At 43.0% G+C, this 11,898-nt stretch overlaps 2 protein-coding genes across 3 annotated transcripts in view; one reads left to right on the top strand and one right to left on the bottom strand.

Moving 5' to 3' along the window:
• The window catches only part of LOC310805347 (sex comb on midleg-like protein 2), a 30,568-nt gene extending 26,016 nt beyond the window's left edge, over positions 1–4,552 (top strand). The window contains exons 12-15 of one of the 2 annotated variants that reach the window (XM_083670993.1): positions 131–256; positions 642–872; positions 1,069–1,232; positions 2,572–4,552. In XM_083670993.1, the coding sequence (XP_083527119.1) occupies positions 131–256; positions 642–872; positions 1,069–1,232; positions 2,572–2,697 (647 nt within the window). In that variant the 3' untranslated portion in view covers positions 2,698–4,552. Of the gene's footprint in view, positions 1–130; positions 257–641; positions 906–1,068; positions 1,233–2,571 lie in introns of both variants that reach the window. The other variant, XM_083670992.1, reaches the window with a different exon arrangement.
• Positions 4,553–7,378: 2,826 nt separating this feature from the next.
• On the bottom strand, positions 7,379–9,068 carry rai2 (retinoic acid induced 2; the record flags this gene model as incomplete). Its single annotated transcript, XM_083671492.1, has 1 exon — positions 7,379–9,068. The coding sequence occupies one exon, from the start codon at positions 9,066–9,068 to the stop codon at positions 7,434–7,436; it is 1,635 nt and encodes a 544-aa protein (XP_083527618.1). The 3' UTR covers positions 7,379–7,433.
• Positions 9,069–11,898: the final 2,830 nt, after the last annotated feature.

Genomic DNA, 11,898 nt, shown 5'->3' with positions numbered 1-11,898 from the left:
TCACAAAATGTATTTATTTTTTTTATTTTATTTTTTTTAACATTATTTTGACTGAGAAATGCTGAGGCAATTCTGGATGCGTGTACACCATAGCAGTGGCTCAGAGCAGCTCCCCCCCTCTCTGTTCTAGTGAAAGAGGAGGCACTGGAGGCACCGTCACTGAACCGGGGGAGTAAGCGTCTCTCCAGGGACTCTCCCCCCTACGCAGCCCCTCTGTCCCCCAAGCTTCTGCGCACCGAGGCCCACCCTTCAGAAGGTACCAAGGAGCATTTGTCACTACAGTCTCACTGCACAGAAACATACATCATTCAACACTACTTTGAAGTAAAAAAAACATGGAGAGATGTATAAATACCTCAAGTTTACAACAGCTTATCGGTTAGGGTTAGAAGTCCACATCCAGCAGCTTTATTTGCCATTTTAAATCATTCCTACAAAGTAAATGTGTGAAGGTTATTGAATGAAAGGCCTAAATGAAGGTCTCTACATATTTTAGATCACATATTTTCCATTCCCCTTCTCTCCCCTCAAAGAACAAGCTGTTTCAGTTGCATGTATTAATATTCATAAAGAAGGAGTGACAAAAGTTTTGTATTCTATCTTTTAGTGGTGTAATTGTGTGCGTTGTGATGTTTCTCCAGCAGAGACTCTGCCCCATGAGGAGAACAGCCTACTGAAGGAGCAGCACTTCATGGACTCGGCCTCCAACTCCATGACCCCGCGACCCCAAACGCTGCGGAGCCCCTCTGAGTACCACCCCCCCACCCAGGCCGGGGGCAGCCCCTACTACCCCGGCCACGGCACCTCCCTCCGCCGCCCCTCCTCCAACCCCACCGACCTCACCTCCACACACACACACAGACGAGTGGAAGGTAGGCCCGCTAGGAGCCTTCTCTCACCTCACGGTGTGTGTTTGTTTGTATATCCTCCTTAGAAACTGTGTGTCCGTCTGTCGGTTACTGCTCGTGGGTTTTGCAGTTGTTTGAGATCCATTCTCTGGATATGTCTGGTTCTCTCTTCTGGTCTCTGAGTGCTGGGGGACTGAGCGCCTGGTCTTTCTCTCTCCAGCTGCGAGCTCCACCACGGGCCCTGAGCCCCCCGCGGCAGACAGGGAGCCCCCCAGAGTGGCCGGTAAGAGCCCCTCTACCTGGTCCATCGAGGAGGTGATGCAGTTTGTGAGGGACGCCGACCCGTCTGCGCTCGCCCCACACGCTGAGCTGTTCCGGAAACACGTGAGTCGCATAAACAATTTTTCAAAGAATATAGGACTGTATGCTGAATCCAAACTCACAATCAACTGATTGCAGCCTTGCCATAAATTGGAAGGGGAAAATTGGAAAAGGTGAAGAGGATTTAGTTTGTTCGCCTTGTATTAAAAGTCACAAATGGTGGAAAAAGATTAGTATAAATAGATCAGCATACCAGTTTCATTTCCGCTGCGCCATACAGGGTACAAAATTATCTGTATTACAACAGATATTTGACGTTCCTATCCCATGGCATCAGGTTTATGAATCAATATATAAAACAACATTTGACTCATCACTTTGTTTTTTTCAATTTAAAGTGCTGTATAATATGATTGCAACCAAAAGAATGCTCACCATATGAGGCATTGAACAAACGCCACTATGCAGATTTTGTCGTGAGGAAACCGCAGCAATAGAACATCTGTTTTGGTATTGCCAAAATCGGGTGTCTGACTTTGGGTCTAAGGTTCAGGAATGGCTGGCAAAAAAACAATATTCATCTAAAAATATCCCTACAAAAAAGTATTACTGAGTGACTTAGCAATTGATAGATAATCAATATAATTATACTCTTAGCAAAAATAATCATTTTTAGCTCAAAATCTGTGCAGGCTCTACAAGAAAAAAGTTTCAGGAACTACGTGAGACATCACAGCACAATTGAAAAATAGAGAGGAAACCAAGAGAGGATGGTATATCGAGAGATGTGGGATGGGCTGGGAGCAGCTGAGAAGTGGAAATAAAATGAAATCTCTTATATGAATCTGTCCAACAACTTTTGGTGCCCTGAAATAGGGAGACGGATGTATACAAATTGTTGTCATTTCTAAATGGTGAAACCAATATGAACACAAATACCTTCAAATAAAAGCTGAGAATCTCTACTTTAACCTCATAATAATTGTTTGATTTCAAATCCAAGCTTTTGGAGTATAGTGCCAAAAGCCCTCTCGTTTCTTACCATGCATGTTTTATTTCAAGACCTTACCCCATACTGTTTGCTTTGAGTAGTTACATATCCTAATCCCCAAATTCCATAAAGTGGTATTGAATAAAGATAGTTCTACTTCAAGCTAGAGAGCAATGTCAGTAATAATAGTTATGTACCATTATACCATATATATATATATATATATATATATATATATATACACACACACACAGATTTACAGTACAGCATGCATGTTTAGTATACTGTACCTGAGCACAGCCTAGGTGTTACCAGCCCCCTGCTCTGCCCACTGAGCCTCACAGGACCTGGACAGTGTGATGGTCTCTGCTCCAGGAAGCTCCTGACTGCTCTCTCCGTTTGTGTCTGCAGGAAATAGACGGCAAGGCCCTGATGCTGCTGCGGAGCGACATGGTCATGAAGTACATGGGCCTCAAACTGGGGCCTGCCCTCAAGCTGTGCCATCACATAGAGAGACTCCGACAAGGCAAGCTGTAGCAGGGCAAATACTGCTGACTGAAACAGAGCCAAGATTGGGATCCAGCTCACCATACCACCACACACACCAACGACACACACAGAGCGTATAGACGTGGCGTCTCGTAGAGGTCACCGTGACTCCTGACTTCCATGGATGTTTTCCAACCTTATTGCAGCGTGCCTCTTACAGTGTGTGGGAGACATGCGCTGTGCATAGTGCACACAAACGTTACCTCATTGCCTCATCAGCGAACAGAGAGCTGTCCAAGGCAGATAGACGGCATCGACTTGTTTCAATCCCAAAGGAAGATAATCTCTGGAGTGTTTACATTGCATAGCACAGGGAGGGCGCACACACAAGAACATTGATTTTACTGAGACTTCTGATCCTGATTTTGGATTCCCAAAGATGGAGAATGTTTCCTCTTAAACTTTTGTTTTTATTATTTTGGAATTCCAGTTAATAAGGAGGGATGATATGTTTATTATCATCGATTATACCAGATGTTACCCCCCCCCCCCCCACTACACTGTTTCATTTAAGCTGCAGAGCGTTTTGTTTAAATTTTCCATTTCAATTCCTGTTCATTTAAAATGTTGCTGGCTGCCAGTCCAAGACAGACTGCAAGAGTGTTGTCATGACAGTTATTTTAATTTCTGAAAGGTGAAGAGCATATATGTTAAACTGATTACTTTCCTTCACATGGTCATTGTATTGTACACCTCGAAAACATATTTTGGCATCGCCAACAAAGACCTTCACCTGAATCCCAAATGAACCCCTAGCCTGTAACCTGTCGATCTGAAAGTACTCTGATACATTATGCTAAGTGGCAACATTTTCTGCATATGATCTGATTCTCTCTGGTCTACACTACGCAGGGGCTAGGGGTTGGTGTGGGATTTAGGGCCTCATGTGATATGTTCTGAGAATTATTTTGAAATTCAAACTCTGTGTCATGCTGGAATCCCTCTGACTGTCATGTGTGTCGTTGACAGGCTGGGGTTGACATACTGTGTGGTTGTCATTGACAAGCATAAAAGAGTTGACTGCCCCCTGCTGGTGGCATTATTAATGTGGAGGACTCCGAAGAGCCTTGGTCTGGAAGCATCCGGAGCTCTAAATCAATGATTTGGAAATCACTGGATGCTTGTATTTATTTCAGAGGACATGTTATTGTAGAAGTGTAAATGTGACTTTTCTAAGGGCTTTTTATGCTGAATTAATTTTTATGTAATAACATTTGTAGTACCAGTAAGAAACATCTACACCGGTCCAGTTAGGACGTCAATGTTGTCATTTTGACCGTTACAATCACTGTTATCAATGAAAACAGCTCTGGTGTACAGTTTTATGGGTTTAACCATGAATATCAGCGATAAGAATGTACATTTTTGTAGAAAAAATAATATTTTAATGAAATCATATATAAGTAGAAAATGTGAAGGGGTGGGGTGAAAATTGCAGACAATGTATTTCATACAGCCTTTTAATACTTTATACAGCGCCTTTTAGTTAAAATGCCCCTCAAAATGATACAATAGAAATTGCCTTGCTTTACTTTGAGATTTCTCAGGTGTATATGTTTTTTGTTAGTACAAACCCTTGTAGCATACTGTATTGGTTGTGATGCACTAAACCTACATTTTCTTCCGTTGGTCCCTTGGTGAATTTAAGTACCTGTTGTGCCATACATGCAACACAAAATCATAGTGTTGTTAAACTCTCTTTTGCATCTCAAAGTACTTGAAAAATATGTGTTGCGCAAGTCGCCTATGTTCCTAAAGTCACGGCCAAAACAAGTCTTCAAAACAATGAATATGTATTTGTGTTAATGATGTTGTGTATTTTCTATTTTATAAACATACTGAAAAGGAAAACAGTGTGTCTCCTTTCTTCTTGTGTGACCCACCCAGGTTAGATATACACTTACCAAACACTTTATTAGGAACACCTGTACACCTTCTCATGGTGGAGGTGGTGTAATGGTATGGGGAATGTTTCCTTGGCACAATTTGGGCCCGTTAATACCAAACAGTCGTCGAATGCCACAGCCTCTTTGAGTATTGTTGCTGACCATGTGCATCCTTTCATGGCCACAATTTACCCATCTTCTAATGGCTACTTCCAGCATGATAAAAATGAATCTCAAAGGAATGTTTCCAACATCTTGGAAGAATTGAGGCTGTTTTGATAGCAAAGAGAGGCCCTACCCAGTATTAGTATAGTGTTCCTAATAAAGTGTTCCGTGAGTGTATTTCTCTTAGCTAGAGTAAACGACCCAGGTCAAGATTATATTAGATGTATTTCTCTTAGATACAGTAAACCTAAACATGCTGTCCACCATTTACATACTTTTACATTTACATACTTACAATTGATTAAGATTCACAATAAGGCTTGCAATTACACAGTTGCTCAATCATTTTATTTTGTGATCATTCACCTTCCTTCGTTGCCTAGAAAAATCTAACCCTCAGATGGTTAACAGTAGAAAAGTTTCATTCATTACTTAAATACCAATGCATACAAAATGGAAACTTTGCACAATAACCACTAGTGTTGAGAATGACTGGCTGAAACATAAATACAATGGTTATCATCATTAAAAAACTTCCGCCTCCATTTGTGTCACCCTTGACTGGCATGATTACTTTGTAAAGATGATTGGAAGCCATTGTTGACAATCTTCTAAGAATAACAAATTGAAATGCCAATCCAGGAGTTTAAATGGTGTGTCTTGTTCAAGCAAACCAGAGAAGCATATTGTGACACCACACTTCAGGGCATTTTGCTGTAATGTATTGCCCTATAAAAAGGTAAGTACGCACAAGGGGAATAAGAGCACACATGCCAACATATTTCAACTGACGTGTTGAGTTGTTATTTGCTTAGTCTGTTGACATGATAATCCTGACTGACAGTTTGGAAGTAAGATGTTTGACTGAGGAGGTTTGTCATCTGCCTAACCCTGGAGAGTGTGATAACTCCATTCTTAACACATCACTCACATAATTATAAAAACAGTGGCAAGAATGAATCATGATATTGTACAGCAACTCTAGTCCAGTCCACAGAGAGAGATGATAATAAAAAAATATATACAGTGCACTCTTGAATGATGTTCTGATGCATTAATTGATGCCGGCAGGAAGTACTCTCCTCAAACAACCATCCATTACAATTAAATAACTTAATGTTAGACAATACTTGCAAAGTAAAACAACTACTGTTGTCTAAAGTGGGCCTGTTGTGGACATTTAGTGAGTTTCATTTCCTTTTGATTTACATCTTTCTGCCACAGTCAAACACAAGGCCACTGGGTTCTATCAACCCCTGGCTTTATCAGAGACACCCTTATCATAGAGAATAACCACATAATTCCACACATTTTCCATCCTCAGTAGGGTCCTGTAGGTAACAATAGGTAGCGGTACCTTGTAACTTTAGACATTCAACTAAAATGCTATGACAAAGTGCATCCAATAGAACCAAGACACACAGGTACACTCACGGACACATCTCTAAGCATAAGCATGAATAGCAGTACAGCATAAATACATCATACAGTATGTGCAAAGAAAACATTAAAAAGTAACAGAAACACTTGAAGCAGTGTACACAGTAGTAGTACACTCATTACAGGTGAAGTTGACATCATGATGACACTACACGCTCTGAACCAGCTTTATAATAACTGTGAATGAGACAGTCAACGATACACTCCAAACATGGTAAGAATAGCTAGTTCTTCAGAGATAGAATTGGGCACCGCAAAGAATGACAGTTGTTGCAGTTGGATGGGAGTGAAGCCTATTTCTCTTTTTTAGCTTTGTTTTATGTATGCCAGTGGTTTAACTAACAACATGACGAGTAAAAAAAAAAAAAAAAAAAGCATTGGATTAAAAAGGACTATTGTCAATGTTAACAAAAATAGCTTACTGGAACATTGAAAATCTGATCTGTTTTTCTTTAGAGAAGCCCTTGATGAAGATTGTGTTTAATTTGAAAGTGGGTAAAGAGAGTATCGAGTTAGGTCCCTTTTTTCCTCCCATGAAACTAAATGATGAAAACTGTGCTTTGTTGCCATTGACAGGCGTTTCCGACACTCATTAAAGTTAATGAAAGTGCGGGATGCAGCCTTGCCAAGTAATTATTAGCCTGCCATGCTAACCCCCTCCCCATCAAAGAAGACGTTTCGCTTGATTCAGCCACTGATGAATATGGCAATTACATATGATGGGACAGGTCACAGTCAGCCCCTGCCATTATATACGGCTCAGCTCCAATAATGTAACTCAAAGAGTGTGGAATATCATGTTTCATGGCTTCAGTGTGCCTAAATAGGTATTAAAACATGAGGAAGTGAACCATAAACTCAAAGATGGGGGTTAAACAGAGTATCACCAGTGACATCTGGACAGCTGATTCAGTTCCCATATTGTTTTAACATGGAAAATGAGAGAAGAGATAGATAGATAAAAGTGAATGGTTTGAAGTGTGTGACCAAAAAATATTTCTATTCATACACATACAAAGGCAAACCTTTGAGAGTCCCATGTCAGGCTATCAGGCATTTACATCAGACAATCATTATGTATCATGGACAGTCTCAGCTGTCTGATCAATCAATCAAGTTCCTGCCGATTAAAGACTGCTTTACATGTCTTTGACTATAGAACGTGGCAGCATGTGGTTCTGTTCTAGTCTTCAGAGACGGGCCCAGACATTAACCTGCCTCAGTCAACCACTTTCACTTCCTGGGGAGGAACGCAGCTAAACGCTGCTTCTTAATTGGAAGGATGTGGATCTCCTGTGAGCTGACCTTCTTAAGTTTGATAGCTCTGTTTTTGGGGATCTTTTTGAGGGGGTCATTGGGGTCACGCTGCTCCCCCTGGGCCCTGGATGGGGCTCCGTAGAGCTGCTGCAGAGCTGCAGCCCCCTGGCTGCCATCCCGTTTGATGGAGAAGTTTTTAGTGGACACACCCGAGAGGCCCTTGATCTTGCCGCAAAAGATGGCGGGAACCGCATCCTTCACCGACACGATGACCTTGGCCGTCTGCGAGGTGCTGACAATCTCAATGTTGCCTGTGCTGCTGAGAGAGGCCTCACGGCCCAAAGAGTTGGCCCCGATGCTGTTGTCTACCAGCCACTTGTGCTGCCTGCTGAACTCCAGTGAAGCCAGGCCGCTCAGGAGCTTCTGAGTGCATTCCACGGGTCTGAGGACACCCAGAGGCAAGGCGGTGCTGGTAGCACCTGGACTAGAGAGGTGTGCACGCTCTCTCTCTCCCCATGGTGACCCACTGGAGCCACATGACTGGATACACGTTCTCCTCACACCAGCCACTGACAGGTCGAGGACATTGTCCTGCTGTTGGGGAAATTCCTGTTTTGGCTCAACTGGACATGGCCTCAGGGATAGATCCAGCACCTCTCCCTCACCCACTGAGAGAGAGGACAGGGAGGCGTGCTGTAGGTGAGGAGGAGGCATGATATACCCTCTTGGTGAAGGGAGAGGAGAGGTAGTTGTATCCTTTGTGTAAGTCTGGGTGCTTTTGCTCACAGTGCAAGTTGGTTTCGGCGGGTCAGTGTTCCGCTTGGAGTCCTCGCTCTGTGGGATGGGGATGGGGATGGGAAGAGGGATTGGAAGAGGCACTGGCAGAGGGACAATGACCGGGTAGGGGACCAGGAGGGTGGCTGGGGGTACCAGAGGTGCCAGTGGGGAGCTGTAGGGATGTGGGGGTGGAGGTGGCGGGAAAAAGGCAGAGGTGAAAGGGTCTGACTGGACAGATCCAGTTGACTGACAGGATGAGGGCGACTGAGAGGGGAAAAGGTCCTGCAGGATGGCTGCAAAGGCTGGATTCTGGAGAAGGGACAAAAGGCTTGGATCCTGCACCTGCCCGGCTGTTTTGTGGTCCATGGCTGGAGGTGAGCCAAAGGTCACAGAGGCATTCTGACAGAGGATGTTGTTCTGCAGGGACAAGGCAGGGCAGTGAGCGCTCTGTGGGATCACTGGAGGGTGCAGGTGCTGGAGAACCTGCTGCTCCAAAACCAGAGGCAGGGAGACTGGGCCTTGGCTGGTCATGAAGTAGGGACTCGCCCCCATCTGGCCAACCTGAGGGCCAGCTGCCCCTGCCATCTGGAGATGAATAGGCAGCATCACCGGAGTGTCTCCTAAGCAGATGGGCTGTAAGACAGTGGTGGCTACTTTAAGGGCCATCCCTCCAGGTGACTCAGCTGTTGGGCTTACCACTGGGGGTCCAGGGATATCCACCAAGGGGCTGAGCTCTCCCTTTGTCAGACCTGAGGAACTGGCATCCCAAGAATCAGCAGTAATGACTGTATTTATGTCATTCTCCAACTTCCCAATGACATCCCCTTCTCCCATGTCACTGCTGCACACATCGGCCTGGGGGCTACATGTAGCCATGGTCATGGCCATGTTGTCCTTGTACATGCCCTGCATAGTCTACTTTGATGTCTCTACCAAGATGTTCCTCAAGTGCTAGTGGTGTGCTTCATGATTTTTCCATTGTTGTGAGCAGTCCTAAAAAAAGAGAGAAAATAATATGTTATATGTCAATAAGTAAAGTATTACTGCTCATTCTTCACATTTTAAAAGCAAAATAAGATTATGTAAACCCTGTGCTTGAATAAGACACAAAGCAGGGGTCTCAAACTCAAATCGCCTGGGGGCTGATATCAGTCATGTCAACCTCATAGGGGGACATTTCATGTATTGCTAACAAATGTTGTCAAAAATAAATACTACTCTGCGTGTTTAATTAAATAGTGTCATTTCTGATTATAGGACAATCCATCATTTTGGCTACAATATCCTTCAATAGAAATTTCCATTTGTTCTTATTACTGTTCTTTAAATTCTCTATGTTCAGTTTTAGGTAGTCTGTGGCCACTCCGGTAATATTTAATCCTGACCAATGTTATGATAGTTCTATAGTTTTCCACATGGGTAGGAGAATGAAAAAATCCTCTTGCGGGCCTGTTTTTCTATTCAGCATCGTCTGGGGCAGTATCAGCCCCCATTTGGCCCCCAGGTCATCAGTGTGAGAACCCTGGTTTAAGGCTCTCATCACTGGTCTATCTATCACACCATCACACTACTGCACGGTGGAGTGTAGCCTCAGATTAAAGGGAATCACATTAGCTTCACTCTCAAGAGCCTTGCTTATTTGTTTATGTGCCAGAATAAGAGTGGAATTTATTACACAAAATAGACCAACTCCCCAAGCATCCCCTCCCCCATTACACACCATGGCAGACACTGAGGAAGAACACAATGCCAGTGCCAGGGAAAACATACAGATTGGATACCACTGCAAATGATTCCCTCTCACAGCATGCTTTCTTTTCTTTCTCTTCAGCAAACATTAGTAAAGACAAGTAAACAATAAAACCATTTCAATGGAATACTATATAATATCAAAGATGACAAAACCAAAATCCAAAACAAATACACCAACTTTGGTGTGTGTAAAACTAGTAAAGCATTTGCCTCAACTCAATTACAGAAAATAACAGTACAGTGTGATTAAGAGTGAATTATATCTGTCGACCTCTCCAAATACAAGACAAAACCCTCTATTCATGCCAGTGACAATTACGTTAAAAGGGCTTATCTGTGTGTCTATAGTTTGTCTCCTCAACAAAGAAACTGTTTTTATTTTATTAATTTTAATCCACTGACACTTGGGTGGTTTTGCTGTGGAGAAAATCACTCCATCATGCCGCCTGGTTCCCTCTGATTACAGACAGGGACCATAGGGAGTTGTTTTTTTTCAAGCCCATTCTATTCCTCCCTCCCTCCCTCCCTCCCTCCCTCGTTTAACTCTTATCCTGTGGTGTAAGACTTCATTTGGAGAGGTTACGCCTAGGGTAATAATAAGCCATGTAGCTGAACGGGGTGAAGCATTTAATTTGAGAGGCCAAGGAAGAGCCCCAAGCAAACTCTACTCTTTGAAAATTTCAAATTTCAAGAGATGGTTGAGTTTCACTATTGACTGAGATCAAGTAAACCATGCATTGTTTAACTATACATCATTGCAGTTTAGCTACACATTCAGGTAAGATACTAATACTGAGGTAAGATACCAACTAGTCAGAAACTGACAACAGAGTTAAATCAATATTGCAGTAGAGAGCAGATTTCATATAACCAGGGTTCTATTACACAAACATTCCTTTTTATCTTCAATATGTTACTCTACACTTTTGGCGCCTGAGTACAAATTATTTATTTGTTCAAGTTTGTGGAAAACAAATACATACTTTAAATGCTACCAACATCATACATCTAATTTTAGAGTTAATCTAAAATGTATTGAAGTAAACGCTCAGTCAAACATGTATAAATCATAGTCTAGAATTGGAAAGGCAACAAGGTAGGTCACTGGCTTTGGAGATGATTTATTCTTTTGGATATTACTTTACGTGAAATACTATTCATAAAGAAACCATAACTCCAACTACCGCACAAGTCCAATCATAACAGCAAACAAAAATGTAGGGCCTACTCAAAGCTTTCAGTGGTCCATGAAGAGGTGGACCTCTTCAACCCTGGTAAATTGACTAAGAATATATTCTTATTTGCACCAACGACCTAAAGATTGGTTGCAGAGGAGAGGAGATGAATGGGACAATTTGAAATAGATGGTCCATGTGCGGACAGTGTACGGTTATTCTTCCACTGTGTGTCCTCAAGGTATATCATGTTGTTGCCTCCATGTATCTGTGTGACACCAGACAACAGCCACCACATCCTCCTCCTGCCAGCCCTCATCCATCCCCAGTGATAGAATGCTCCAGGGGGCTTCTGGGTACTGTGGGCCTACAATGTCAGCAGTAAAGGTCACTTCATCATAGATCAACACACCAATGACCATGTCATGGGTTTTATGTGAGATTTCCTTGAAGGAAATAGCCCTCCATGCAGTGTTGGGTCAAGTAAAGTGGAGGAATGCTGTCCCCTCAGGGTGAGTTGTGAGGTTGTTCTGTAGCGTAGCTGAGACATTGTACCAGGCCTCTGATGGATCATATCTATGATTCCCAGGCCAGATGGCTGGCTGATCACCTCGTCGCCAAGGACACAAGGGACAGGTCTAGAGAGTGTGCGCCTTGGGGATAAAACAACAACAACGTGTTTAAACACACCGTACGAGGATCCAATAAAAGAGGGCGTATTTATAGCATGCGCTCAC

Source organism: Argentina silus (genome assembly GCF_951799395.1).
Source record: "Argentina silus genome assembly, chromosome: 6".
Taxonomy (NCBI): Eukaryota; Metazoa; Chordata; class Actinopteri; order Argentiniformes; family Argentinidae; genus Argentina; species Argentina silus.
Note: the sequence above shows the minus strand (reverse complement) of the source record. Positions and strands in the feature narration are given on the sequence as shown.